The sequence below is a fragment of the Molossus molossus genome, unplaced genomic scaffold (assembly GCF_014108415.1).
Source record: "Molossus molossus isolate mMolMol1 unplaced genomic scaffold, mMolMol1.p scaffold_m16_p_38, whole genome shotgun sequence".
Classification (NCBI taxonomy): Eukaryota; Metazoa; Chordata; class Mammalia; order Chiroptera; family Molossidae; genus Molossus; species Molossus molossus.
The window spans coordinates 650,750-678,102 of NW_023425375.1; the positions used below are offsets into that span (position 1 = coordinate 650,750).

The window sequence follows — 27,353 nt, forward strand, 5'->3', positions numbered from 1 at the left end:
CATTGGCAGGTCAGTGTAAGCCCCTGACTTGGATGGGTTTCGCTGGCAGAGACGATGTCCCCAAGAACCTGATACTATCCTTAGCCATATGATGTCACCACAGACTCACAGGTTGGAACTCATGGTGGCTCCATAACAGGCGTTGTGGAGCACGGTTCCTCACGCACACAGTCACACAGAATTTAAACTTCCACGCAGGAATTCCCTATCCTTTGTTGTGTCTGTGCCGCCTAGGAGGTGATCAAGCTCCCCTTCCACCTTCGAGGGGGGCCTGAACTTGGTCCTGGGTTTCTGGGGACACTTACAACCTGATGTCTTGGCAGGCTTTTCTGTCCTCCCCAGAGAGTCCTTTCAAGTGCAATGATGGTGGCCGACGACTCTCCAGCCTAACGAGGGTCCAGGTCCAGTAAATTCACCAGCAGCATGCCTTCCTTTCCATCAAGGGGGCCCGGAAGTAGTGGGTCTTCCCTGCTGACTTCCGACAACAGTGGCTCAAGGGGCCAGCAAGGCTGTCAGCTTTCCGACCAATGTACCTGAATATTGTGACAGAAATTCATTCAGCAGGAAGAGACAGACTGCGTGCACTCAGAGGATTAGAAAATGGCTGTTTAATGGGTACCGGTGCTGGCCCAGTGGAGTCACTTCCAAATGCTGAGCCCCATGCTTAGGTTCAAGCCCTCTTTTATACATGATAAGCTTCCAGATATTGGGGGACTTTCTAGTTCCACTGTAGTTTAGGCAGCTGACCGATGTAAGGGGCAAATAGGATTACAGAAGCCAGGGGTGGGGTCTCTGTACTGAGAGCTAACAGGGTTATCTGTACTCAGTTGGCTTGCTTTCTCAAAGGGAAGTTTCTGTTCTAAAAATGGCTGATATAGGGCCCAGCCCTTACCCATTTTGCTGTTTGGGTAGAAACGAGGTTTGAAGTTGCAGACACCAGCAGTCTCTGTATTTAATTACCAAGTGCTTCTCATAAATTGTGGAAAAGATCATAAAGAACAATGAAAAACGTGCTTTGTCCTTACAGATTCTTATCACATTTTTGTTTCCTTTTTTATGTAAGCGTCCCACATGTTCCATTATAAAAGTCTAGAAAGTCTAATGACTTGTACATTTTATTCTAGTATCCTGGAGATGGACTGTGTAGGTGATAGTTCCTCACTGAGAGTGTCTTCAAAAGCCATGTACAAAAGTGAGGATTCTTGACTCTGCCTCTTTGGCAGTGTGACATTTTATGAAGAGAAGAAATGGCCTCTGGAAATTGCAGGATTAGGAAAGGAGTCTAGCAATCCATTTCCCATCCTCCTTTATTATTAATAGAGTCTCCATGGGTTTCTCTGTGGATGGTGTTTAATATACCACCTACACGCTCCCCCTCTTCATTGACTTGGAAACTAAATTCAGCTAAAGGAGCTCCATCTTTTTCTGCCGGCCTGTTTATTCCAAGACTGAAATTCAGTATGGGTTTAACTGTATTGTATAGATCTGTTGGACTAGTAACAAACTAATTATTGTCATTGTATAGCAGTAGAGAGAGTAAAAAACAGTAATAGGGTCATAAAAAGCTGTCAAAACATGAAGTGAAATAGGCTATTCTTGAATAGCTTCATCTATAGCTTGAAGGGCTTTGGTCTTGAAAGCCATCAAATATGAAATTGGGTTTTAAATCATGGAATTCTAGCTAACTTTAGGGGTAGCTTCAATTCTCCTGCTTGCCATTTCATCTGAGGATTGACTTTGAGATTATAAAGAATGTAGAGGCAAATGAGCTTTTTTTATTTTAAATTTTTTTGTTGTTAATCCTTACCTGAAGATATTTTCCTTTGATTTTTGTTTTTTAGATAGAGTGGAAGGGAAAGAGAGACACACACACACATCTATTGGTTGTGCCCCCCACACCACCCCCACCATGGTCAGGGATCAAACCTGCAACCCAGGTACACACCCTTTACCGGGAATCAAACCCATGACCGACCCTTCAGTCCTTGGGCTGACACTCTTAACTGCTGAGCCAAACCGTCCACCACCAAATGAACTTTTCTTATCAAACATTCCATTTCGGTGCTTCATGTTTTGGCAAATAAATAAAAGATACCAGGGTAGACTGTCCTATTTCCTTTGCTTAAGTGACATGGGAGACATTTTTTTCTTAAGCATAACTTTGATGACCAGAGTTTCCTGTTGAGGGGGGGGCGGTGTCAATGTTGAACAAGCAAAGGTGCTAGTTATTGCCATTGAGATCATTTGACAAAGACAGTAAAGCCTAAGGATTGCTCTTTCAACAGAGGTACATCTGATATAACTGCTCTTTGTAAGAGCCATTATAAGTTAAAATCGTTTTGACACTGTCTTAAAGTGCACATCTTTGTCTTCAAACAAAATTAGTGTTGAAGAATGAAGTCCTTATAGTTAAAGCTTAATTAATGGCTTACACAGCAGCTCCATCTGGTGTTTGCTTGGTTCATCTCTTCTTTTATAGCAGTATGAATACAGATGTACACAGAACTTGTGAAATAATGTCAAATCCAAGGTCTCAATCTTATTGATGTGTTTCTGTTGTAGCAAAGCACTGGCATAAACTAATTGTATTTGCGGTGAATTTCACTTGGCTATCCTATGGATAACATTATAGGTGTTAATCAATTTAACAGCCATTTCTTGACTGAATTAACTTACTTGCACTCAAAGTGAAAAATTATTTTTACTATTTATCTACCAGTCTTAGGAAAAAAAATACACTATCCTACTTATAAAGAGAAAATTTAATTTCTCTCATCAGCAGTGGATTTAACTTAGTTAACAAGATATTAGGCCAGGATTCCTTATTCTTTTGTTTTCAATATCATATAGTGCTGAGAAGACAGGCAATTAAAAAAAAAAAAATTGGGGGTGGTTAATTCTTACCTGAGGATATTTGTTCCATTGATTTTTAGAGAGAGTGGAAGAGCAGGAGAGGAATGGGGAGAGAGAGAAACATCGATGTGAGAGAGACTCTGGTTGCCTCCCACATGCACCCCGACTGGGGCAGGAACTAACCTGCAACCCAGGTACATGCTCTTGACTGGGAATCAAACCTACAACCCTTCACTGTACTGGCCCACAGCTCTAACCACTGAGCAACACAGGCCAGGGTCAGGCAGTATTTTTTGTTGTTGTTGTTAAAATTCTTGGTGACTAACAGGAACTGTCCCAAATGTTAATTGAAGTTACTTCTGAATAATAGGATTACACATAATTCTAGTTTCTTAATGCTTTTCTTTTTTTTCACAGTGAATATATATATGTATGTGTGTGTGTGTATGTATGTGTATATATATGTATATACATAAAAAGAAAAATATTTAAAACAAAACATTATAGGTAGCTATAGTCTTAAGTCTCAGTTCTGAGTCTTTTTCATTCATTATATTGGTGTTTTGGGGCCTCAGTTTTCCCTCATCCATAAAACAGAAGGATTGACCTAGGGGCATTCTTAGTTTTGTGATTATCTGCCTCTCCATCCTTTTCTTTCAGCATTTCCACCAATACTAGCATTCAACATATAGTTTCTGCCATCTCAAAATAAGGAATTTCTAGACACCTCTCTGTACTCCCAGCTCTTTCTCCCACTTTTCATTTAAACTCTAAATAGTTCTCTTCAATTACTCTCTCATCTCCTCCCTCTTCAACTCACCTCAGTCTGCTTTCTGTCCCCACTACTGCATGAAAAGAGTTCTTGCTAAGATTACACATCCAAGTCCTATGGACATATTTAAGTCCTCATTCTCCATTACCTCTCAGCATTTGAATAGTTTATCTTGTTATTTTTGCGCTTTCTTTGGAGATCATCCTCTTCTCCCTGGTTCACCCACCAAGGCCACTGCCCCAGTTCACTCTGTTTCCTTTTTGGCCTAGATATTTATATACTAATAATTCCCAAACAGGTAATAACAGCAGAATTATTTCTGTGCTCCAGAATTCTCAGTTCAATTGTTTACTCTTACATGCAGACTGACAAAAATATAGACTCATAATCTACCCCCCAAATAATGTACCTCCTGTAACATTATTTATTAAAGTGGCCCCACAAATCATTCAAATATATAAACCTGAAATCTTGCTTTGAAATCCAGTTATTCTTGCATTCAGTTTTCTCTCTTTCTCTGGTGCCACATCCTAATCCAGATCCTTGTCATATTTTATATTGCTCATAACAAGCTCTTTAAACAGTCTCCTGGTCTCCTGGCCTGTTCTTTCCCAGTTTGTTTTCATACAGCAGCCAGAACTGTCTTTTATTTTTCAGGGCAGATTTATTGAGGTTTGATTTATATACAGCAAAAATCACCTTTGGTTTATTTAGTGTACAATTTTGAGTTTTGACAAATGCATGCAGTCATATAACCACTACCACACAATATTTAGATTGTTTCTATTTTTTGCCTATAAACCTTTATATGTATAGGCTTTAGTGTAGACATAACTTTTCATTTGTCTTGTAGTAAATACATAGGAGTGAGATGCTGGGTTCCATGGAAAGTTTATGTTTAACTTTATAAGAAACTGCCAAACCAGTTTTCACAGTGGCTGAACCACCTGAATTCCCACTAGCACTATATGAGAGTTTTGACTGCTCCATATTCTCCCTAGCACCAGTTTTTGTTTTTGTTTTCATTTTATTTTAGCCATTGTAATACATGTATAGTGGTAGTTCATTGTGGTTTCAGTGTACATTCCTGTATGACTAATGATATTTAGCATCTTTCACGTGTTTATATGAAATTCATATACCTTTGGTAAAGTGTGTGATTAAGTCTTTTGTGTATTTTTTGTTTTTAAAACCTCACACAAGATCTTTAGTGCAAGGAATATTTTTTCCACTGCTTTTTAGAGAGAGTGGAAAGGAGGGAGGTGGTGGGATATGGGAGAAAGACATCGATGTGAGAGAGACACATCAGTTGGTTGCCTCCTGCACATGCCCGGACTGGGGCCGGGGATCAAACTTTCAACCCAGGTATGTGCCCTTGACTGGAAATGGAACCCATGACCTTTCGGTGCACGGGCCAACACCCTAACTGCTAAACCACACCAGCCAGGGCACTTTTGTATATTTATTAGATTTATTTTTGTTGAAGTTTTAAAGTTCTTTATATATTCTGAATATAAAGTCAGATATATACTTTGAAAAAAATTTCTCATCTGTGTCTTATTTTCTCATTTATCAGTATCTTAATCAGAGTAAACATTATTTTGATATGGTCTAAATTATCTACTTTTTCTTTTATGGATCAGTCTTTTGATATTGTATCTAAGAACTCTGCCTAACCCATAGTTACACAGATTTTCTCCTGTTCTAAAAGTTTTATAGCTTTATGTTTTATCCTTAGATCTGTGATCCATTTTGAGTTATTTTTTATTTATGGGATGTGAGATCAAGGTTTATTTTGTTGCCTATGGACATCCAGTTCTAGCACATTTGTTGAAAAGAATATTCTTTTCACCTTTGTCAAAATTCAGTTGCCTATAGTTGCATGGGTCTATTTCTGGACTCTGGTCTATTCTGTATCTGTTCTGATTTATGTCAGGGGTTAGCAAACTTTTTCTGTAAAGAACCAGATAGTAAATACTTCAGGTTTTATAGGTCAAAAGGCAAAATACAAGATATTATGTAGATACATGTATAAAGAGAGAAAATAAATTTCCATGAATTTTTTGACAAAATTTAAATATAATAATTAATACACAATATAATATACAGATGATGCATTATAGAATTGTATAGCTGAATCCTGTATAATTTTATTAACTAGTGTCTCCCCAATAAATTCAATTAAAAAATAAAATGTACAAATTGAGTACAATTTTTGTAACATAACTCTACTGAAAAGAAGAATGGAAGGGGGGAATAACATTTTGCTTAATAGAGGTTCAAAATTAATGTTTCTTCTAATAATTGAATTCAAATGTTCATCTAGTAATGTATAATTATGATGAAATTTTACATATTTTTGTCTTTGAAAAATGTCTTTTCACACAGGTGATACATGTAGCAGTGGAAATGTTGCTATTTGTAGAGGGCTGAAAAGCACTGCAAAGTGATGAGAGAGCCACAGACAGTCTGTCTGTCATAGCTATTCAACACTTCTTGTAGCATAAAAATTGCCATAGATAATATGTAAATAAGTGAGCTTGGCTATGTTCCAATAGAGCTTTATTTATGAGTACTGAAATTTGAATTTCATATAATTTTCACTTGTCACAAAACATTATTATTTTGACTTTTTTCAACCATATAAAATTTTAAAAGCATCTTTAGCTTAGGGACATACAAAAACAGGTAATAGATAGGCTAGATTTGTCTATCGTCTGTAATTTGCTTACCCCACTTTCCCATTCTGTGTTTCTATCCTTGACCAATGCCACATTGTCAGGATTACTATAGCTTTATGCTAAGAATTGGAATCAGGTAATCTGAATAGTTTTGGCTATTCTAGTTCCTTTACTTTTCAATATACATTTTTGAATTAGTTTGTTGATTTCTACAAAAAATCCTGCTCAGATTTTGATTGGAGTTATCTTGAATCTACTTTGGGTACAATTGCCATCTTAACAGTATTAAGAGAACTTGGTATACCTCTAAATTTATTTAGATCTTTGCTATCTTTTATCATTTATAATTTTCTGTGTATAGATTTTAGAATTTGCACATATTTTGTTAAATTTATAACTAAGTATTTCATGTTTTTTTTGGTTAAAGCCATCTTTTTTAAAATGCAAATTATATCATATTGTTTCCCTGTTTAAAACCCTTAAGTGGCTTCACACCACTCTTAGGATAAACTCTAATCTTTGAAAGCCTAAAAAAAACTGTGTAATCTGGCCCCAGTTTTCCTTTTTAGCCTAATTTTATGCCATTCTTCCCCTTATTCAAAATGTTCTAGTTTCAGACTAGCAGAAAATGGTTTTTTATCAATTAAGGGGTATAGCTTTTAGAATTCTTGAAAGAGTTAAGTGTTTTTAAACAAACACTTGAAACATATATTTTAACTTTATTGAAAAGAGTAGTTCAGTGATCTTTAGCAAATAATGAACTTAGATTTTGGCTGGGTTGTTGGACTCTCTGTTTGGAATTCTTTGATCTTTAAGTCTGTACTTCTTCCATTGAGGCAGACTTTTTTATGAGTATTGTTTACAAGTGATTTAGTTTTGTATATATTTGCTGGAGAAAATATTACTCCTCCCTTATAAACATGCTGAAACTTGACAGAAAGGCTAGTGTTCTGATCAAAGCAAGAATAGTGTCACTGTCATTGTACATGAATGACATTAAACTTTCCAGCTATTAAAATAGTGCTCACATATACATACCTACTGTCAACTTTATTATAATCTCCAATGTAGAAATGTAAGACTAATGATGTCTTGTGGGAAAGTCTGCAGCTATGCGCTAAGACAAGAGAGAGAAAGCCACAAGATTCATTTGTTTTTGTTATTTTTTAATTTAACTTAAAACCAGCACTTCAATCAACCTGTATTTATTCAGCTTCTTATGCTAGATACATAGAAATGAATGAGATATAGTGTAGGCCTTAAAGAAGCTCATAAACTTTTTGAAGTGAGGAAACAGTTAAAAATGAAAATACTTTTAAATGGAGGTAGTATGTCTAAGTGGCTTTGCTATACCAAAGAAAAATAAATAGCTCAGTGGGATTTAGAGCTTTATTAGACTACTTAATTTTCAAGGCATAAGGCTAGAAGGGAGACAAGGACCATATCATGAAAACCTAAAGGGCTTGTATTCCATCCAATGACTAGAGGTTCCAATACACACAGAATTACCTGGAGAACTTAACTAGATACATCTAGGGTGGTTTCCCAGGTGATTCGTATTTATTTATTTTTTTAAATTTTAGAAAGAGAAGAAGGGAGAGGGAGAAAGAGATAGAAACATTGACAGTATTGATCAGCTGTTTCCTACAGGCCCCCCACTGGGAACCAAGCCTGCAACCTGGGCCTGTGCCCTGGCTGGGAATTGAACCAGTGACCTCTTGGTGCATGGGTTGACATTCAACCAGTGAACCACACCAGCCGGGTGAGGTGGTTCCTCTTTACCTAGCAACTTCTAGTCTGCACACTGACATTTGGTAGCCAGTGCAGGAGGTAAGATTGAGCCACAGAATAGTTAAGCTAGGTAAGATGATCATATTAGCATTTTAGAAAGTTAAATCTGATGGTAGTGTAGAACAGTGGAATCACCTAAGAATCTCATTAAAATGCATATTCTAATCCAGTAGATCTAATACACTACCTTTCTAACAAGCTCCCAGTTGAGGCTGATACTGCTTGACTAAGGACCATACTTTGAATAACAAGGATAGATAGGTTAGATTGGAATGGGGTAAGACTACAGAGGTGAAGATCAATTAACAGCCTATTGCAGGAATCTAGGCAAAATAACTACTCACGGTGTCTGGTGATGACAAGAATGAGTTCTAGTGAAATATAATAGATAGAACTGGCAAAACTAATTTAGGGAATTAGTAGGATGTGGAGTTAGAAATGAGGGGAGAGGTGTTAAGAATGGTCTGAAGGTTGAAGTTTAGCTATCTAAGTGAATGACATTAATTGAACGAGGATAAAAGAAAGAGGAAGAAGGTAGCCTTGGGTAGAGAAGGGCTGGTTAGAGTAGAATAGTTTCTTAGAGTTGAAAAAAGGGATAACTAGAGGGTTAGTTTTGAATGCATTGAGTCTGAGGTGTCTATGAGATACCCAAAATGTAAATGGTGAGTAGAAGAAAAGGAACCCACAATATACTAAGGAGCGTCAGACAAGTTGATGGATAGCTGTTTCAAAGGCATTTCCAGGAGGGGAAGGTCACAGTATCATTGCCACACAGACATCAAACAAAAGATTAATATGGTTCAATGAGAGTGCATAAAATTATGGTTGAAAAGCTAATTTTCCAAAATGCTGATTGGCTAAAGGGAGTTCATTAAGTGCTCAAGTTAGTTTTTCTGTCAATCTTTTAATTTAAAGAATAGAGCCAATTTTTACATGTTACTTATCATGAAAAGCTTCACTGTGCCTTTTCCATTAGAATTTTCTTCTTTTTTCTCCCTACAGATTGATGATACTTAACAAGAGCTTCTACGATACATATGAAAGTATTGCCATGTGCTGAAAGGAAAGCATTGTCGATGAAGTTCTATTTTCTAAAATGTCTGCCTGTAACACTTTTACTGAACACGTTTGGAAACCTGGTGAATGCAAGAACTGCTTTAAACCAAAAAGCTTGCACCAACCCCCTCCAGACCCGGAAAAGATACCCATTAACCATGGCCATGTGAAAACTAATGCCAATCACAGTAACAACCACCATATTGGGAACACCGGAAATTTCCGGCCTCCTGTGGCTAAAAAACCCACTATAGCTGTGAAGCCCACTATGATGGTAGCAGATGGACAAAGTGTATATGGTGAGTTTAGCATCCAAGGACACTGTGAGAACAAACCTGCCATCATAGAGAGGAACCAAAACAGGACAGCCTTGAATCAGAAACCACTAAATAATAATAATAATAATAATGAAGATGATATTGAAGGAGTTAGCCATGTTTCTAAAACTTTTGGCAATAATGATAGTGCAAAGAAGATATCAAATAACAATAATGGACTAACTGAAATGTTGAAGGAAATAGCAGGCTTGGATACTACCCCTCAGATAAGAGTAAATGAAACCAAAGCCAGAGAAATATTCTTAGGAAGAATAAATGACTGCTATAAACGATCATTGGAAAGAAAGCTTCCACCAAGTTGTATGATGTGTGGGATAAAGGATACTCAAGGAAAGCACATTATTCTGAGTGGGAGCACAGAAGTTATCAGTAATGAAGGGGGCCGGTTCTGTTACCCAGAGTTTTCTAGTGGTGAGGAAAGTGAGGAAGATGCACTTTTTAGTAACATGGAGGAGGAACATGAGAGCTGGGATGAGAGTGATGAAGAGCTGTTGGCCATGGAAATTCGTATGAGAGGGCAACCTCGCTTTGCCAACTTTAGGGCAAACACTTTGTCTCCTGTTCGATTTTATGTGGACAAAAAATGGAATACTGTTCCTCTGCGAAATAAGTCTCTACAGAGAATCTGTGCTGTAGACTATGATGACAGTTATGATGAAATCCTGAATGGTTATGAAGAGAATTCTGTGGTCTCCTATGGACCAGGAAGCATTCAGAGTATGGTGTCATCTGACTCCACATCACCAGATTCTTTAACAGAAGAATCACATTCTGAGACAGCCAATAGTTTATCCCAGAAGATCCATATTGGGGGAATACCACATGGTACCCCAGGACATTCTGAGGACATGAAGGAAAGTGAGCCCAATTATGAACGTCTGACTGGTAACAGTCAGGAGAAGGATTCATCACAAGTATCCAGAAGCTCAGTAAAAGTTCCAGAGACACACAAAGCAGTCCTTGCTCTCCGATTAGAAGAGAAAGATGGCAAGATTGCTGTACAAACTGAGAAGCAAGACAGTAAAGCCTCTACAGATACTGCTGGACAAGCAGTAATCATAAACCTCATTCCTGTACAAGAACAAGCGAAGCCTTACCGCATTGTGAATCTCGAACAGCCGTTGTGCAAGCCATATACTGTTGTAGACGTGTCAGCAGCCATGGCCAGTGAGCACCTCGAGGGCCCTGTTAACAGCCCCAAGACAAAAAGTGCATCTTCTACGCCAAACTCTCCAGTGACATCACCTATATCAACATCAGGAAGAATAAGTGCCCATTTCCAAAAATCCAGTGCAGTTCGCTATCAGGAAGTATGGACTTCTAGTACCAGTCCACGACAAAAGATACCTAAGGTGGAATTAATTAGTGGTGGAACTGGACCAAATGTTCCCCCACGGCAAAACTGTCACAAATCAGCACCTACTTCACCCATAGCTGCAAATGTTTCCTCCAAAACCATCCCTGTTAAGTCACCTAATTTGTCAGAAATAAAATTTAATAGTTATAACAATGCTGGTATGCCTCCTTTTCCGATTATCATTCATGATGAGCCAACTTATGCTCGGAGTTCCAAAAATGCTATCAAAGTTCCCATTGTTATCAATCCAAATGCATATGACAATCTAGCCATTTATAAAAGTTTTCTTGGAACAAGTGGAGAACTTTCAGTGAAGGAAAAAACTACAAGTATGATAAGCCATACTTATGAAGAAATAGAAACTGCAAGCAAAGTATCCGATGACACCACTAGCACTCCCACTGATTGTCCCCAAGCTAAAGAATTTTCAAATAGCACAGAATGTAAAAGAGGCTCAGTGGCTCAGAAGGTTCAGGAGTTTAACAGCTGTCTTAATCGAGGTCAGTCTTCACCACAGAGAAGCTGTAGTTCCAGCAATAGCTCTCCAACAAAGATCCAGAGAACCACTCAAGAACCTGTTATCAGAGCTGAAGGCACTCAGGAGTCTCAGACGGTGGGCAGTGGCAGCAGCAACAGGGAGGAAGCAAGTATAGTGCTTTCTCAGATTGTGGCTTCTATCCATCCCCCACAGTCTCCTCCAGAAATGCCCCAGTCAGGCCTTAAAGCTTGCAGTGTGGAAGAGCTTTATGCAATTCCTTCAGATGTTGATGCTGCTAAAAGTACACCAGTCCGGCCCAAATCTCTTTTTACATCTCAGCCCAGTGGTGAGCATGAAGCACCTCAGACCACAGAAAATCTCACCACTAAAGTACAGAAAGATCCACTAGCCAAACCAGTCATAATCTCTCCCTCCAAATTAGTGATCCAGAGTGAGCCATCACCTCCTTTTCCCCCACCACGATCTACTTCCTCCCCTTACCATGCAAGTAACCTTTTGCAGAAGCATTTTACCAACTGGACCAAGCCGACCAGCCCTACCAGGTCAACAGAAGCTGAATCAGTTTTGCACTCTGAAGGCAGCAGGCGGGCAGCTGATGCGAAACCTAAACGCTGGATATCATTTAAAAGTTTCTTCCGCCGTCGGAAAACAGATGAGGAAGATGACAAAGAGAAAGAACGAGAGAAAGGGAAACTGGTGGGCCTGGATGGCACAGTTATCCACATGCTGCCACCTCCTCCAGTTCAGCGCCATCACTGGTTCACAGAGGCAAAAGGAGAATCCAGTGAGAAGCCAGCCATCATCTTCATGTACAGATGTGACCCTGCCGAAAGCCAGCTCAGTGTGGATCAGAGTAAGGCAAGAGCAAACCAGTCAGCAGTCATGGAGAAGGGTGGAACACAGGATGGGTTACTACGAGACTCAGAGGAGAAGAAAAGGAGTCATTCTTCTCCATCACAGATACCTAAAAAAATTCTCAGGTATGTAAAATAGACTAGCAAAATGTGGACAAATTTTAACCCGTTTTTATGTGCTAAATTTTGTAATATCTTTAAGATTACATAGAACCATTTTTGTTTGTAAGTAGCATTTAGTGACCATCAATCTTTATAACTGCATTCCAAGATTAGAATATTACTAAAGTGCTCTTACTGAATTGAACAAGGTTTATGACCCTGGATCTTTAGATAAAGTAGCCTGCTGCATTTGGTAGATACAGAGGGGCTCTAACCTGGAAAAGCAAATCCATAACACCCTAGTAGCAATAAATGTGTTACTTTGAAATGCTATGATAATGTGAGGAAGAAACAGGATTAAATGAATAAATGATGGTACTGTTTTTTCCCTCACTGAAGAACAATTCTTTTTGGCTTTCACCAGGTGTTATCTTTATTTATATATAGTATTTATTTTAAGGCAATATTTGGCTTTTCATTGCTGTCTCCTTCTGTCCTTCTTCCAAGTGTTGTAGAAGGGAGGGTGGCAAGCAGTTCATAGTTATGTCAGTGAAACAGGAAAAGTTGGTTATTGATACTGAGACCCAAAGGTATAATCTTTAATTCAGCCAAGCAGATTATATAACCACATCAGTTCTCTAGGCATTAGTTTTCTTTCATATCTTTTTTCTTTTTCAATAGTTTTCTGTATTTATTTTAGAGACAAAGGAAGGGAGAGAGAGAACATTGATCGGCTGCCTCCTACACACCCCCCAACTGGGGATCAGCCTGCAACCTGGGCATGTACCCTGACCACGAATCAAGTTGGTGGGTGACCTCTTGGTGCATGGGTCAACACTCAACCACTGAGCCACACTGGCTGGGCTTTTTCATACTTTAATACCTGTTTAATGATCATCTACTCTGTCTAAGCCACATCCCAAATATTCATCTCGAATCCTTATAACAGCCCTACAGATTGGTTGTACTCTTCAGATGAGGAAACTAAATATCTGAGAAGTTAATAACTGGCCAGATTTATATACCTAGTAATTGTCGGTCAAAATTCAAACCCTAATGTGTCTCACTACTATAAAGTTTGAATCTTCCTATTATATACATTGTTAATGAACACAAAATCAAATAAAATTGTTATATTTTTACTTATAATCAGTCAAGTAAACATTTATGTTTAGGAAACTTAAGTTTTTTCTTTTTCATTTATATTGTAAGGAAAGTTACTGAAATACCAATAAAAACAAGAAACAGCTATCCCACGTTTTTAGTAAATGGATGATTTCCTTATATCTCCTGTCCTTTTTATTATTTTTACAAGTTAGAAATAATTTTTATATATTCTCTAATAAGAAGGGATGTACATGCCTATGTGGATATATCCACAGTATAATATATATATATATTTTTTTTTTAATTGAATTTATTGGCATACAGGTTTCAAGTGTACAACTCAATAAAATAAAAAATATGGCCTGAGGATTCCATTCATCTGATTTTGAGATTTCCTCCCCTTGACTTGTAGTAAACTTTCTCTACTAGGCTTGGTGTTTTTTCTGGCAAAAACAGCAACCTGATGATAGGGCAGATTTTCTCACCAGCTTTTCTTTAGAAAAGTATAAATAAAAATGAAGTGAACAGTTAATACCTTCACTTTTTCTAGCAAAATGCTAGGAAGTTTTGTATATATTCTATACTAAAATAAGCTTTTTATATATCTCCAAATAGTTATCAAAATGCTACCAAATTTACTGTTTTCCTTAAATGCAATAACAAAGCAAGTAGAATAGCAGTTATAAATGTATTCCTGGAAGAATGTGGTTGAAAGTGGGTGATAGAATGTTGTATTCCAGCCCTGGCTGGTGTTGCTCAGTGGTTAGAGCATCCGCCCATGGACCAAAGGGTTCAATTCCGGTCAAGGGCGCGTACATGGTTTGCAAGTTCCATCCCAGCCCCTGTTGGGGGCACATGCGGCAGGCAACCAATCGATGTTCCTCTATCTCTCTTTCTCCCTCCCTCCCTCCTTCCCTTCCACTCTATTTAAAAATCAATGGAAAATAATATCCTCAGGTGAGGATTAACAAAAAAATAAATAAATAGGATGTTTGTACTCCAGTAGTAATAAAACGCACATAAAGGTTAGTGTTTTTCTTAGAAGAGAAGCAATTTTTTTTTTTTAAATCCTCACCCAAGGATGTTTTCCCACTTATTTTCAGACAGAGTTGGAGGGAGAGAGAGAGACTGAGAGAGAAACATTGATATTAGAGATGCACATTGACTGATTGCCTCCAGCGCTACCAGGGTCGGGGACTGAACTGCAACTGAAGCACCTGCCTTTGACCGGAATCAAACCTGCAACTCTGGTCCGTGGGCCGACGTTCTAACCACTGAGCAAAAACAGCCAGGGTAAGAAGTGATTTTTAATAGCACATGGTTGGAGCTACCTTTGAGGGAATGGCAGATGGTTCTTGCAACTCAACATATGGCTTTGCTCCTCAGTAAGTATTTCTGTGGTATATTTATCTGCATCCTGAAAGCAGAGCAGGAAATGATTAGGCTTCTCTCTGCCGAATGAGACTCTCTACTTTGGCTGCATGCCCCTGTATATGGTTTTGAGGGTGGCCCAGGCCCTTGGCATGGCAGACCCCTTCCTGTGCAGCTTATATTTTCACAGATTTCATTGTAAATGGGCCATATCCTCTAAAATTTATCAATTCTTTAAAGGTAACATCCATGAATCCAAATGATACAGTTGGTTTGCCCCATTGGTTCTCCAATTTTATCCTGCATCACAATAACTGGAAGGCTGTTAAAACACAAATTGCTGGGCCCTACCCCCATAGACTCTTGATTCATTAGGTCTGAGGTAGGTCCTTACAATTTGAATTTTTTTTTTCTTTATTGATAGAGCGAGAGCGAGGAAGGGAGAGGGAGAGAGAGACATCAATGAGAGAGAACATTGATTGACTTCCTTCTGCATGTCCCCCACTGGAGATTATGCCCACAACCTAGGCATGTGCCTTGACCAGGAATTGAACTGGTGACCTCTTGGTGCATGGGTCGATGCTCAACCACTGAGCCACACCAGCTGGGCATAATTTTCATTTTTAATAAGTTCCCAGGTGATGCTGACGCTGCTGGTCCTGGGGCCACACTTTTCGAACCACTGACCTCACCACCATTCTAAATACATGTGCTGTAGGTCTAAGTAATTGCACTTTTGAGGTATTAAGCTTTTCTTAGAGGCACACTGGAATTTTCACATTTTATCATGTCCCAGACTAAGTAGAAAAAGTGGTATGAAATAGTTTTTTTAACTTTTTAAAAAAGTTTAAAAAATGAATACTCATATTGAAAAATATATATATACCATTTGTCTTTACAATAATTACCTCATTTACTTGGAGACACTGTTGGTATTTACTTGAAGTAACTTTGATGGGAAAAACATTACTGTCAAATTTCAACATTTGTGTGTCTGGTTTCATGGCAATGTAACCATTACATCATCATCATCCCATGCCTGGAAACACACTGCTGGAAGAAATGAAAATATAAGTTTTTCTATATAGTAAATGAAGATTCCAAATCCAGCCCTGGCCGGTTTGGCTCAGTGGTTAGAGCGTCGGCCTGCGGTCCTGAGAGACCCGGGTTCGGTTCCCGCTAAGGGCGCGTACCTCGGTTGCAGTTTGTCCTCGGCCCTGGTCAGTTGTGCGGGTGGCAGCCACTCGATGTGTTCCTTTCACATCGATGTTTCTCTCTCTCTCTCTCTCTCTCTCTCTCTCTCTCTCTCTCTCTGTTCCTCTCTCTCCCTCCCACTCTTCCTGAACAAAAAATGGAAAAATGTCCTTGGGTGAGGATAAAAAAAAAGATTCCAAATCCAAACTATATATAAGGACTGAAAAGTGCTCTGCTGAAGGCCAGACCCTAGGCTCTGAAAGATGAGATACTTTGTGGAGCCTTTCATTATAGATTTAGATTGTCACTAAGTTCATTTATTTGACTGTTCAGTCAACATGAATTGAATATTGTAACAGTGCCATATATGTGCCATAGGGACAAATGGGGGAAAGATTATCACACTGCTGAAATATTGGGTGTGACTTCAACTGTCTTGTCAGGTCCTTCCATGTACAGTGGCTATAGTGACATATACCTTCTGTGTAGAATTAATTAGAGTATATAATGAGAAAACATCCAGAATATTAGCACAGGGTCTAGCATATATTGGGTGCTTTAAAATGTTAATAGCCCCTCTGCCCTCAGTGGGATAAGTGCTAGAACACTATATAGTGTGGAGCGGTACAGAAGCAAAAAAAAAAAAAAAAACCAAAACCAAAAAACAGGATGATGAAATCAGCTTAAAGGCGACTTCTCAAAAATGAAATGCAAACCAGATATTAAAAGGCAAATAGAATTCTGCCAGCTGGTTAGAAAAGACATTGTAGGCACAAAGAAAAATATGCAAAGTCACAGAGATTATGGCAAACAGAAGCAGGACAAGGGACTGGAAAAGAATAGTGACTACGGCCCTGGTCGGGTAGTTCAGTTGGTTAGGGCATTATCCTGATAAGCCAAAGTTGTGGGTTCAATCCTAGATCAGGGCAAATATAAGAATCAGCCAATGAATGCATAAACAAATAGAACAACAAATTGATATCTCCCCTCTCCCACTTGCTCTCCCCCTTCCTCTCTCTCAAATCAATTTTAAAATATTTTTTTAAAAAAGAGAAAAGAATAATGAGTAAGCCAGTGTTTCTTCAAATGTGGTCCTTGAAAGGTCAAATAGTGACCCTGAAAAATTCACCACTGGCATAATAATACTGAGGAGGGGGCAGTGGGGGTTAAAACTACTTATACCTTAGCACAAATCGAAGTCATGGCACCATATTGTACTAATAGCTTTAAAAAAAAATTTATTTCACTTAAGAATGTCCCTGATGAGGTTAATTGTATGTAATCTACCCTTGAATTTATGTCCATTTAAAAATTCTGTGTGATGAAATGGGAAGTGCACATAGAAGACTTCTGCTGGGTACCAAAGTATAATAGTTTCCTTAAGGACAAACACTTGTGAAATAGGTGGTTTCAAAATTTGACTTGCAAAGCCCCCCTTTTCATGAACTACCTTGAAAGAACAAGTGGCAGACCAACTATGGTTATTCACACCTGGGTGTTTTGGCAGATATTTTTGTAAGAATGAACATAGCCTATTACTTTAAGGGAAACAACTGACTATTTTTTGTCAGTGATAAAAATTAAAGCTTTCAAGTAAAAGAAAGAATTTTTGAAAACTTCTGTTTACCACCATGACAGCTTCCTAATATGTAAACGTTTTTCTGATGAGATTGTTGGTGGTAGCATAAAGATTGGTTAATATATAATGAAATATATCAACATTTGGAAGATCTGCATGTGAACCAGTAATTTCCAAATGACCTATGAGTGAAAAGATCCATTTAAACTACAAGTTAGACCAATGGATTTTAATGTAATTGAGTACAAAAAGTTCATTGATGTGGTTTCAGATTCCACATTGCAGGTAGCCTTTAAAAGACCACCACTTTCCAAGTTCTGGTATAGTACCAAAGAGGAAAATCCCCAGTTATCTAAAAGGCCATTAGTGTACTCTTCCTCCCTTTTCTGCCTTACATATAAGGATGAAACCAGATTTTTTTTATATATACTTTAAGCAAAACCACATATCACAGCAGATTGCATGCAGAAATACATATGAGGATTCAGCTGTCTTCTATTTAGCCAGATATTAAAGAGATATGAAAAAAAATGTATTATTTAGGTCAATATTTACAGGATTTATTATTTTTAAATGAATTAATAGCTAAATTTTCTCAATTCTAATTGTGAATATAATAAATGTTAATATTATAATTCACATAAACAAGAGGCCTCGCAGTTCTCAATAATTTTTAAAAGTGTGTAAAGGCATCCTAAGAAGAAAAAGGTTGAGAACTGCCAAGAAAAACTATGAAGAGCCTTGCATGATGTATTGAAATGTTTAGCCTTTTCAATCTTGTAGAAACAGTTTATCTAGCAGAAACAATTTATCTAACAGAAAAAAATTTAACAGGAAAAGTTGTATGAGTTTTCTTTTTTTAAGTATTTTCTGGCAGTAGTACTATAAATGGATTGGAAGGTGGAAAGACTGGTGACAGAGATACCAGTCAAATTTTGGTTCAGGAATGTATCCATAGACATAATTTCTATCTGACTAGTCTGGATCAAGAGAAATTAATTTAGTGGTTAGTCTGGTCTGTAACTAGGTGGAAATTTTTCTACTAATGTTTTTAGAAGCATTACCTACCAAACCTGCAGCTCTTTGGTGTCCACAGCATGAGGAATAATATTGCATATTGAGCAAAATGCAAGCTTTGGAATCAGACAGACTAAAATTTGAATTCAAATCATACCACTGGAAGTTGTGTGACTTTTTTTATTATTGAGTTTTCAATTATACATAAAATTATTTTTTCTTTATTGATTTTAGAAAGAGGGGGAGAGAGAGACAAACATTGATGAGAGAGTGCCACATGAGGTGTGTTTGACCTATACACCTAGTCAAACCAGACCTGAGGAAGGGCGACAGGAAATTAAAAAAGACACAGAGACATTATACAGAGAAAAAGCTGGGGCCAGGTAGGACATTGCTTTCTGATGGAGAAACAGTGAACCTGAGCTAGTTCAGTATGTTTATTATATAGCAATAATGAAGGGAGGGAGTTCAAAAGCTTCATTATCTTCAAACACCAGATGTTTCCACTGGCCTCTGAGCTCAAGTTCAAGACTGTTGATACATTCTTTATATAAATATACACACACACACACACACACATATATATATATTTTTCCCTTTATTAGGGAGGGAGAGAGTTAGAAACATTGATGAGAGAGAACATGAATTGGCTGCCTCCTGCATGCCCCCCTCTCCCCCCAGGAATTGAGCTCACAACCTGGGTATGTGCCCTGACTGGGAACTGAACTGGTGACCTTTTGGAACTCCCCCCTTTTTGGTGCATGGGTCAGTGCTCAACCACTGAGCCTCACCAGCTGGGCTCTCAAGAACTCTTTTTAAAATACAAATCTCATGCCCTGGCCAGTTTGGCTCAGTGTTTAGAGCCCACGGACCAAAGGGTCATGGCATGGGTTCAATTCTGGTTAAGAGCATGTACCTCAGTTGCGGTTCATCACTGGCCCTAGTCAAGTTTGTGTGGGAGGCAACCAGTCAATGTGTCCCTCTCATGTTGATGTTTCTCTCTCTCTCTCCCTCCTACTCTATCTGACAATAAATGGAAGAATGTCCTCGGGTGAGGATTACAAAATGAAATAAAATACAAATCTTTTTTTTTTTTTTTTTTATCCTCACCCGAGGACATTTTTCCATTTTTTTGTACAGATAGAGTGGGAGGGAGAGAGAGAGAGAGAGAAACATCGACGTGAAAGAGACACATCGAGTGGCTGCCACCCGCACAACCAACCAGGGCCGGGGACAAACTGCAACCGAGGTACATGCCCTTAGTGGGAACCGAACCGGGTCTCTCCAGACCGCAGGCCGATGCTCTAACCGCTGAGCCAAACCGGCCAGGGCTAAAATACAAATCTTATTGTTTCAACACAGGGAAGGAAGTTCCTACATAATATGACCTCTGCCACCTGTTTAACCTATCTCCTACTTGCCCCCTTGCTCATGAACTTCTTACAGTACAAATTTTCTTTCTGTTCTTCAAACATGTGGAAAAGAATTCCTTTATATCAGCTATTCCCTTATTTGGAATGCTTCCTTTCTATCTTTGCATGTCTGGCTCCTTGTCATTCAGCTCTCAGTTTAAATTTCACCTCAAAAAATTCTTCACTGACTGTCCAATCTTAAACTCCTCCTACCCTCAGTCACTTCCCATCACATCATGCTTTTTTTTAATCCTCACCTCAGGATATTTTTCCATTTATCTTCTGATAGAGTGGGAGCAGGGAGGAGAGAAAGAGTAAGAGAAATATTGATATGAGAGAGACACATTGATTGATTGCCTCCCGCAATACCCTGACCAGGGTTGGGGACGAACTGCAACCAAGATACATACCCTTGACTGAAATCGAACGTGAGATTCTTTGGTGCATAGTCTGACACTCTAACCACTGAGCCAAACTGACGAGGGCATATCATGCTTTTTATTTTAAATTTATTAACATGATTATTACTTCTTTTACTATTTCATTTTTTCACTTCTCCCTTCTGGATTCAATTTCTTCTTGAACTATACCTTTTTAGTAGTGTTTCAGAAAAACTGTGGTGATGAACTCTTGATTGTTGACTAAAATCATATTTATTTTATAATTGGCAGCAAATAGCTATTGTCAATCACATACATGTCCTTAAAAATTTAGTTCAAGAATTTTTTTTTCTAATCAGTTAGAAAAACTTAGTCAGTGGCTCAGAAAATAACTGTCATTCACCCAAAGTATCTGTACCATTCCCAGCCAAAGTTAAGGGTATCATTTGCACCCTGAATGGCCTCTTGACCTTTGGATATCCTTTATTACTGCACCAACTCTGAACATCATGTTCTTAATTAGCAAAGACCCACCCTCTGCCACCCCAGCATGTACTGGATACCATGGTAAGGAGTTCCAGAACCATCTCAGGAATTCAGTTTCGCCTCACACTGCTGTGATTCTGTCCAAACCTCAGCCAATTTTTTTTTCCAGACAGGTAGATTAGATTTGGCTCAACTTTGCTCTCTTAGGAATGTATTTATCTGTATAAGCTTTCCGTTACCTTTCCAAGAACTTATTATTCCTCAAAACTAAGCTACATTCCTCAATAATCCAGGAGTCAGTCCTTGGAGCCCTCAAGTCCAACGCGCTTTACTGGAAAACAGACACACTAATTCTTTTACATGCTGTCTATAGTTTCTTTTTCACTGTAACAGCAGGTCTGAGTTGTTGCAACAGACACCATGTGGCCTGTAAAGCCTAAAATATTTACTAATCTGACCCTTCACAGAAAAAGTTTGCTGATTTGTCTGTGTTTGTCAGGCATGCTATTTGGGCTATAGTCATTCAAGCCAAACTCTAGACAGGTTTGCTAGTTGCTAAAGTAACTAGAGTTTGAGTCCCTTTATATACATATGTGTATGCACATATAGAATGGAAAAAGAGTGTACAAATACTTCCTAAACTATGGTAAAATATGAGGTTCTTCTTTTTGGAAAGTTAGAAGCTTAGAGTTTTTAAATACTTACGTTCCAGTTGTATCTTAATTTGCATTATCTCTACTAAGAGAATCCTATCAAAGTCATCTTTTCAAGCTTAGGGCAAAACTGGCCTCTGAATATCAAAGTACTATTTCTCATAAAGAAAACAAGTGGAGCTGTTAGAGCGCCGGCCTGCGGTCCGGAGAGACCCGGGTTCGGTTCCCGCTAAGGGCACGTACTTCGGTTGCAGTTTGTCCCCGGCCCTGGTCGGTCGTGCGGGTGGCAGCCACTCGATGTGTCTCTTCACATCGATGTTTCTCTCTCTCTCTCTTCCTCTCTCTCCCTCCCGCTCTATCTGAACAAAAAATGGAAAAATGTCCTCGGGTGAGGATAAAAAAAAAAAAAAGAAAAGAAAACAAGTGGAGCCCTGGCCAGTTTGGCTCAGCGGTTAGAGCGTCAGCCTGCAGACCAAAGAGTTTCGGGTTTGATTCTGGTCAAGGGCATGTACCTCAGTTGCAGTTCGGTCCCTGGCCCTGGTTGGGGTCTTGTGGGAGCAACAATCGATGTGTCTCTATCACATTGATGTTTCTCTGTCTCTCTCTCCCTCCCACTCTATCTGAAGGTAAATGGAAAAATATCTCAGGTAAGGATTTAAAACAAAACAACAACAAAAAAGCAAATGGAAACAGAAGCTGAAAGTTGCTGCTTGTTCTCTTGTTCACATGTTCTTTGCTGTAAAGAAATTTCTCGGTTATTAGTCTTAAAAAAATTACACCTACATTGGCTGACATATTGTTCTTAAAGTTTAGATGACTTCATAAAGTCCTTATGGTTGAATTTTTTAATAACCTGTTTTAGAGAAAGTTTTTAATTACGTTACTTCTTGCTAATCTCAGAATGATACAGAATGGTTATGTTTATGTGTACCGTGATGGCGTAGTCTTTAGACAGCTTTATGTTCCTCTCCCTTTTGGGAGGTGATAAAATTCCAGAGAAGTAAGCTGGCTTTTTGAGAGTCTCATAATGAATATTGTCCAAAGTGACGACTCAAACTGAGAATTTCCCAACTTACTGGGTTAGTATTGTTTTCTTGTCTGCCTATTAAATCTGAAGTTAAATACCAGTATCTTATTATGTAATTCTTACATCACTTTCACATTATCTCAGTTGTCTCAACATCTATGACAGTGCATGTTATGTTATAGGAAAATGAGAAACAGAGAGGCTTATGGACATTCTCAGGGCCACTCTGCAAGTAGGTGGCGGATCCAGACTCTGATGTCAGGACCTGCAGTGATTTTTGTTGCATTCTTCTTGGTGATTGTTGAGTCTGTTGGTTGATATCTATCATGTCTTTTATAAAGTCAGCCTGAGCACAAGAAGGCATGTGACCAGTAAGTGCCTCAGCAATGTGTACTGATTCATTCATCTGTCAATCAGTATTCAACATTGGCATAGTTGTTCATTCTCTTCAAAGCACTTTATGTGAATTTCCTTATTAATACATATTCCTGTAAATGTCACTACTACACCTACTTTAATTTTTTTTTCTTTATTGATTTTAGAGAGAAAGGAAGGGAGAGTTAGCGATAGAAACATTGATTGGTTGCCTCTTACATGCCCCCCACTGGGGATTTGGCTCACAACCTGGGCATGTGCCCTGATCGGGAATCCAATTGGTGACCTCTTGGTACATGGGTCTACACTCAACCACTGAGCCACACCGGCCAGGCTACACCTATTTTTAAGAAGAATAAAAGGAGACTTGGACAGACTAGCTTTGGTGGCAGAACTGAAATTAAAAAAATAATGAGTTTTTAATTTCTAGGTCTGAATTCAGACCTCTAGGCCATCATTCCAGTCTGTGATTACTTAACATAACTGCAGTAGAGCATGGATTAGAGTAATTGGGTGCTAAAGGTTTAATTTCAGAACAAGCAATTTATCCTTATTGGTGCCTCTATAATGATGATTTGTTAATAGTAGGGAGAAAGGCTTGCCTGAAAAGAACAAAATGATGATGGTAGTGTACACTGATCAGCCCCTCATCCCCACTCCTAGTTATCTGGGAGTGAAATAGTCTCGGGAATCAGCCATTACCCTTTCTGTGCTGCTAGCACGTAGAAAAAGTTTCACTCTGTATCCAGGAAGATGTCCTTTTCTTCTAACCTCCTACCGGGAAAGGAGTTTTTTACCCCACCCCTTGATTGCTCCACTTTGAAGTCACTCAGACCTGGATTTGAATCCTGCTTCTACTACTTATTAGCTCTGTCATCTTGGACAAATCACATGAACTTGCTTCTCGGTTTTCTCATCTATAAACACAGAGGCAGAATAACAGATGTAAAGCTGAACTGCTGGCTTTGAATGTCAGCTTCATCAGTTATTAGCTGTGTGTTACATGAGGCACATGACTTAACCTCTCTGGGCTATAATATCTTTATTTGTAAAACAGACAGTAACCTACCTATTATGTTGTTGTGAGACTTAAAAGAATTTAGATAGCAGGTTTAGAAAGTGGGGGGCAGGGGACAGGTTTTACTCCTCAGAGCATATTTGACCAGGTGGAGACAGACTATTGGTGTCACAACTAGAGAAGCAGAGAGTGATTTCAACACCTATTGGATAGAGGCAAGAGGTACTAGTGTGATTCTTCTACAGAAGACAGCCCTCCACAACACAGAACTTTTGATTCAAAGTGTCAGTAGTACCATTTTTGAGAATCGTGGCTTAGAACAGGCACATAATAAGTTTTAGCTACAATTATTATTTGCTATTTGGAAATAACAAACCTTATTTAGAATGTTATTGTTAGGAGATACATATTTAGGCACAGTACCTAGCACTCAGCAAATATAGAAGTAGTGGTAGTGGCTATTATCAAGAAGCCAAATATCTGGTTATTATCAGGAAGTCTAACAGTCTTTCTATACTAGAGCTGCTCCTATTTAAATAAATTCTTTTGCAATGTAAATAATGACTTTATTCAAAAATATAACACATCTCTAATCATTATCTCATATTTTAGTAATAGCTTTATTATTTTTAAAGTACCTTTTCTTTTTCATCTTTACAATCAAGCATTTATTGTTGAGTTTTTACACTACTCCAAGCTTGCCTTATGGTACTGGTTTGGTAGAAACAACACAGATGTAAGAATTGGATAGTATCAAATTCATGTCTTGACTCTTCCACCTAAGAATTCATATAACCTTAGGCTATTCATCTTACTCTTTCAATCTCAGTTTCCCCATCTGTAAAATACTTCCTGAGGTGTTTTTGTTAATTAATTGGAAAAGTGTGCAGCTTGAAGTAGGAGTGGGTTTTGAGCAGTTTTAGTTCCCATTCCCTCCCCATACTCATCCCCTCTGTTTTTGGTGAATTAAGTGTACATAATCCTCTCTCAACATTTTTCTCCTCTTACTCTTTTTTTTTTTTTATACTTATTTTCTTTTTTTTTTAATCCTCACCCGAGGACATTTTTCCATTTTTTATTCAGATGGAGCGGGAAGGAGAGAGAGGAAGAGAGAGAAACATCGATGTGAAAGGGACACACCGAGTGGCCACCACCCACACGACCCAACCAGGGCCGGGGACAAACTGCAGCCAAGGTACGTGCCCTTAGCGGGAACTGAACCCGGGTCTCTGTGGACCACAGGCTGACACTCTAACTGCTGAGCCAAGCTGGCTAGGGCTTCTCCTCTTACTCTTAAGGGCAGAGAGGCAATTGAGGGAGATAAGAGGAAATTGGGGAAAGGTGCAGTGGTATACTTCTCTAGTGCTTATGGACATGTGGGAAAAGTCCAAGATCCATATTCTCTTAGGTCAGTCTTGTGGATATGTTTTTCTAATATCTTGCTTGTGTAGTAAATAGACATCAATACCTCACCCCATTCTTTAAAAGTGAGGCAAAGCTGAAATGGTGATCCTAATAAGCTCCTTCTATACCTCTGTTATTGAGAAGGGCAGCCTTATTGTATTGCTCTTTTTGAATTTTAATTTATCTTTTCTGTTAATTTGCACAGATGCCATTTTGACTTTGTATTTCATAGGATTTTAAAACTAATTTAGTATTATGAAGGTGGCCGATTTACAGTGGACTGTGTTTTTGTCTACTTTGCTGTCTTGCTATCTTGTGCCTTGAAGACATTTTTGCTGTTCACATCTATTAAAAAAGAAACTGTGAAACTGCAGTATTTGAAAGAGTCTATTCAAGAACTTGCACATGGCTGCCAGTCTTCTCCATCCCAAGAACTAGCTACTTGATTCACACCAGTAAGAGCTACCTTTGACCAGACTGTTAGATATATTAGCAAAAATTCAACAGATCTCAGTTAAGGATAAGAAATTTGAAGTTTTCAGTCAAAAACTAGAAAGATTAGTGGAGCCCTGGCTAGTTTGGCTCAGCAGTTAGAGCATCGGCCCACAGACTGAAGGGTCATGGATTCAATTCCCAGTCAAGGGCATATACCGGGGTTGCAGGTTTGATTCTCTGTCCAATTGGGGTGATGCAGAAGGCAAACAATGGATGTATCTCTCTCACATCGATGTTTCTCTCTCACTCACTCACTCTCTCTCCCCTCCACTCTGTCTAAAAATCAAGGGAAAAATATCCTCGGGTGAGGATTAACAAAATAAAAGATTAGTGGAAAATTGGAGATACCAAGATAGTGATCAACACACACAAGATTTTTCTATTAGTATGTCAATAATTGGAAAGTATAGCAAAATCAAGTTGATGACCTAGAAATAAGACAGGATTAAGAAATGTCACATTTTGGCCCTGGCCCGTTTGGCTCAGCAGTTAGAGCATTGGCCCGTGGACCAGAGAGTCCCAGGTTCAGTTCCCACTGAGGGCACATACCTCAGTTACAGTTAGTCCCCAGCCCCTATTGGGCTCGTGTGGGTGGCAACCATCGATATGTCTCTTTCACGTCGATGTTTCTCTCTCTCTCTCGTGGATGTTTCTCTCTCTCTCCCTCCCGCTCTATCTGAAGATAAATACAAAAATGTCCTTAGGTGAGGATTAAAAAAAAAAAAAATGTCACATTTTGTGGGGGCTTCTATAGCTAGACAGAAAGAATTTTCCCCCCTCCCAGTAGGTTAAAAGTCTGGGATTTGATAACTTTGAATTCTCCTCCTCAGGTATTGGTGAGTCATCCTTCTCTGATGCTGTTTTTGGTTCCTTTTGATTATTTAGTCACCACATGTTGCTACATCTAAGCCTGAACTCTCAAAAAGCTCTCCCTTTTCCCCTCTCTCTCTTTTACCATTTCAGTCATACAAAGAGCTATTCTTCCCTCACGACATAATGTTCTATATCATTGATGCATGTTTTAAAACTTCCTTTTTAAACACTGCATCACTGTAAATGCTCCATTTGCAAATCCATGTGATTTTACTTTTATCAATTCTCTTTATAAAGTTTCTTTATAGTTGACAATTATTTTAACTGGTGATTTTAATATACAGGTGCACTTATTTTATGGGCTTATAAAAACTGAAAAATATCCTATTTATATAGAATATAGGTTGAGCTGCCCTGCTTCTCAAAGAGTTAATAAAATTAGCTTTTACTCTGCTTAGCTGACCAAAGGTAATTGGCATATTTCCCAGACCAAACCCCTAAGGTAAAGGTCAGGGTACAGAGAGTGATATTAAGGATCAGAATTGGAGCCACTTATTTCTTGCCCAACCTGTAATCCTCCAGAACTCAGTTGGACTGTGGTTTATCAGAGCTGCAGAACACAGCAGACTCCAGAAGGCCGTGTAGCATTTTCTTTAATGGGAAATTGTATGAGTGGGTACGGTAGGTGAGTCTTTAATATTTCTTGGTTTTTAGCATCT

At 38.6% G+C, this 27,353-nt stretch overlaps 1 protein-coding gene across 2 annotated transcripts in view; it reads left to right on the top strand.

Annotated features, from left to right (window-relative positions):
- The window catches only part of PEAK1 (pseudopodium enriched atypical kinase 1), a 273,801-nt gene that overhangs the window by 178,747 nt on the left and 67,701 nt on the right, over nucleotides 1-27,353 (top strand). For both annotated transcript variants that reach the window (XR_004961994.1, XM_036281544.1), the window contains exon 6: nucleotides 9,100-12,327. Coding sequence is in view for 1 of the 2 variants with exons in the window: in XM_036281544.1 (XP_036137437.1) it covers nucleotides 9,194-12,327 (3,134 nt within the window). In the remaining variant the exon portion in view is untranslated. The remainder of the gene's footprint in view (nucleotides 1-9,099; nucleotides 12,328-27,353) is intronic.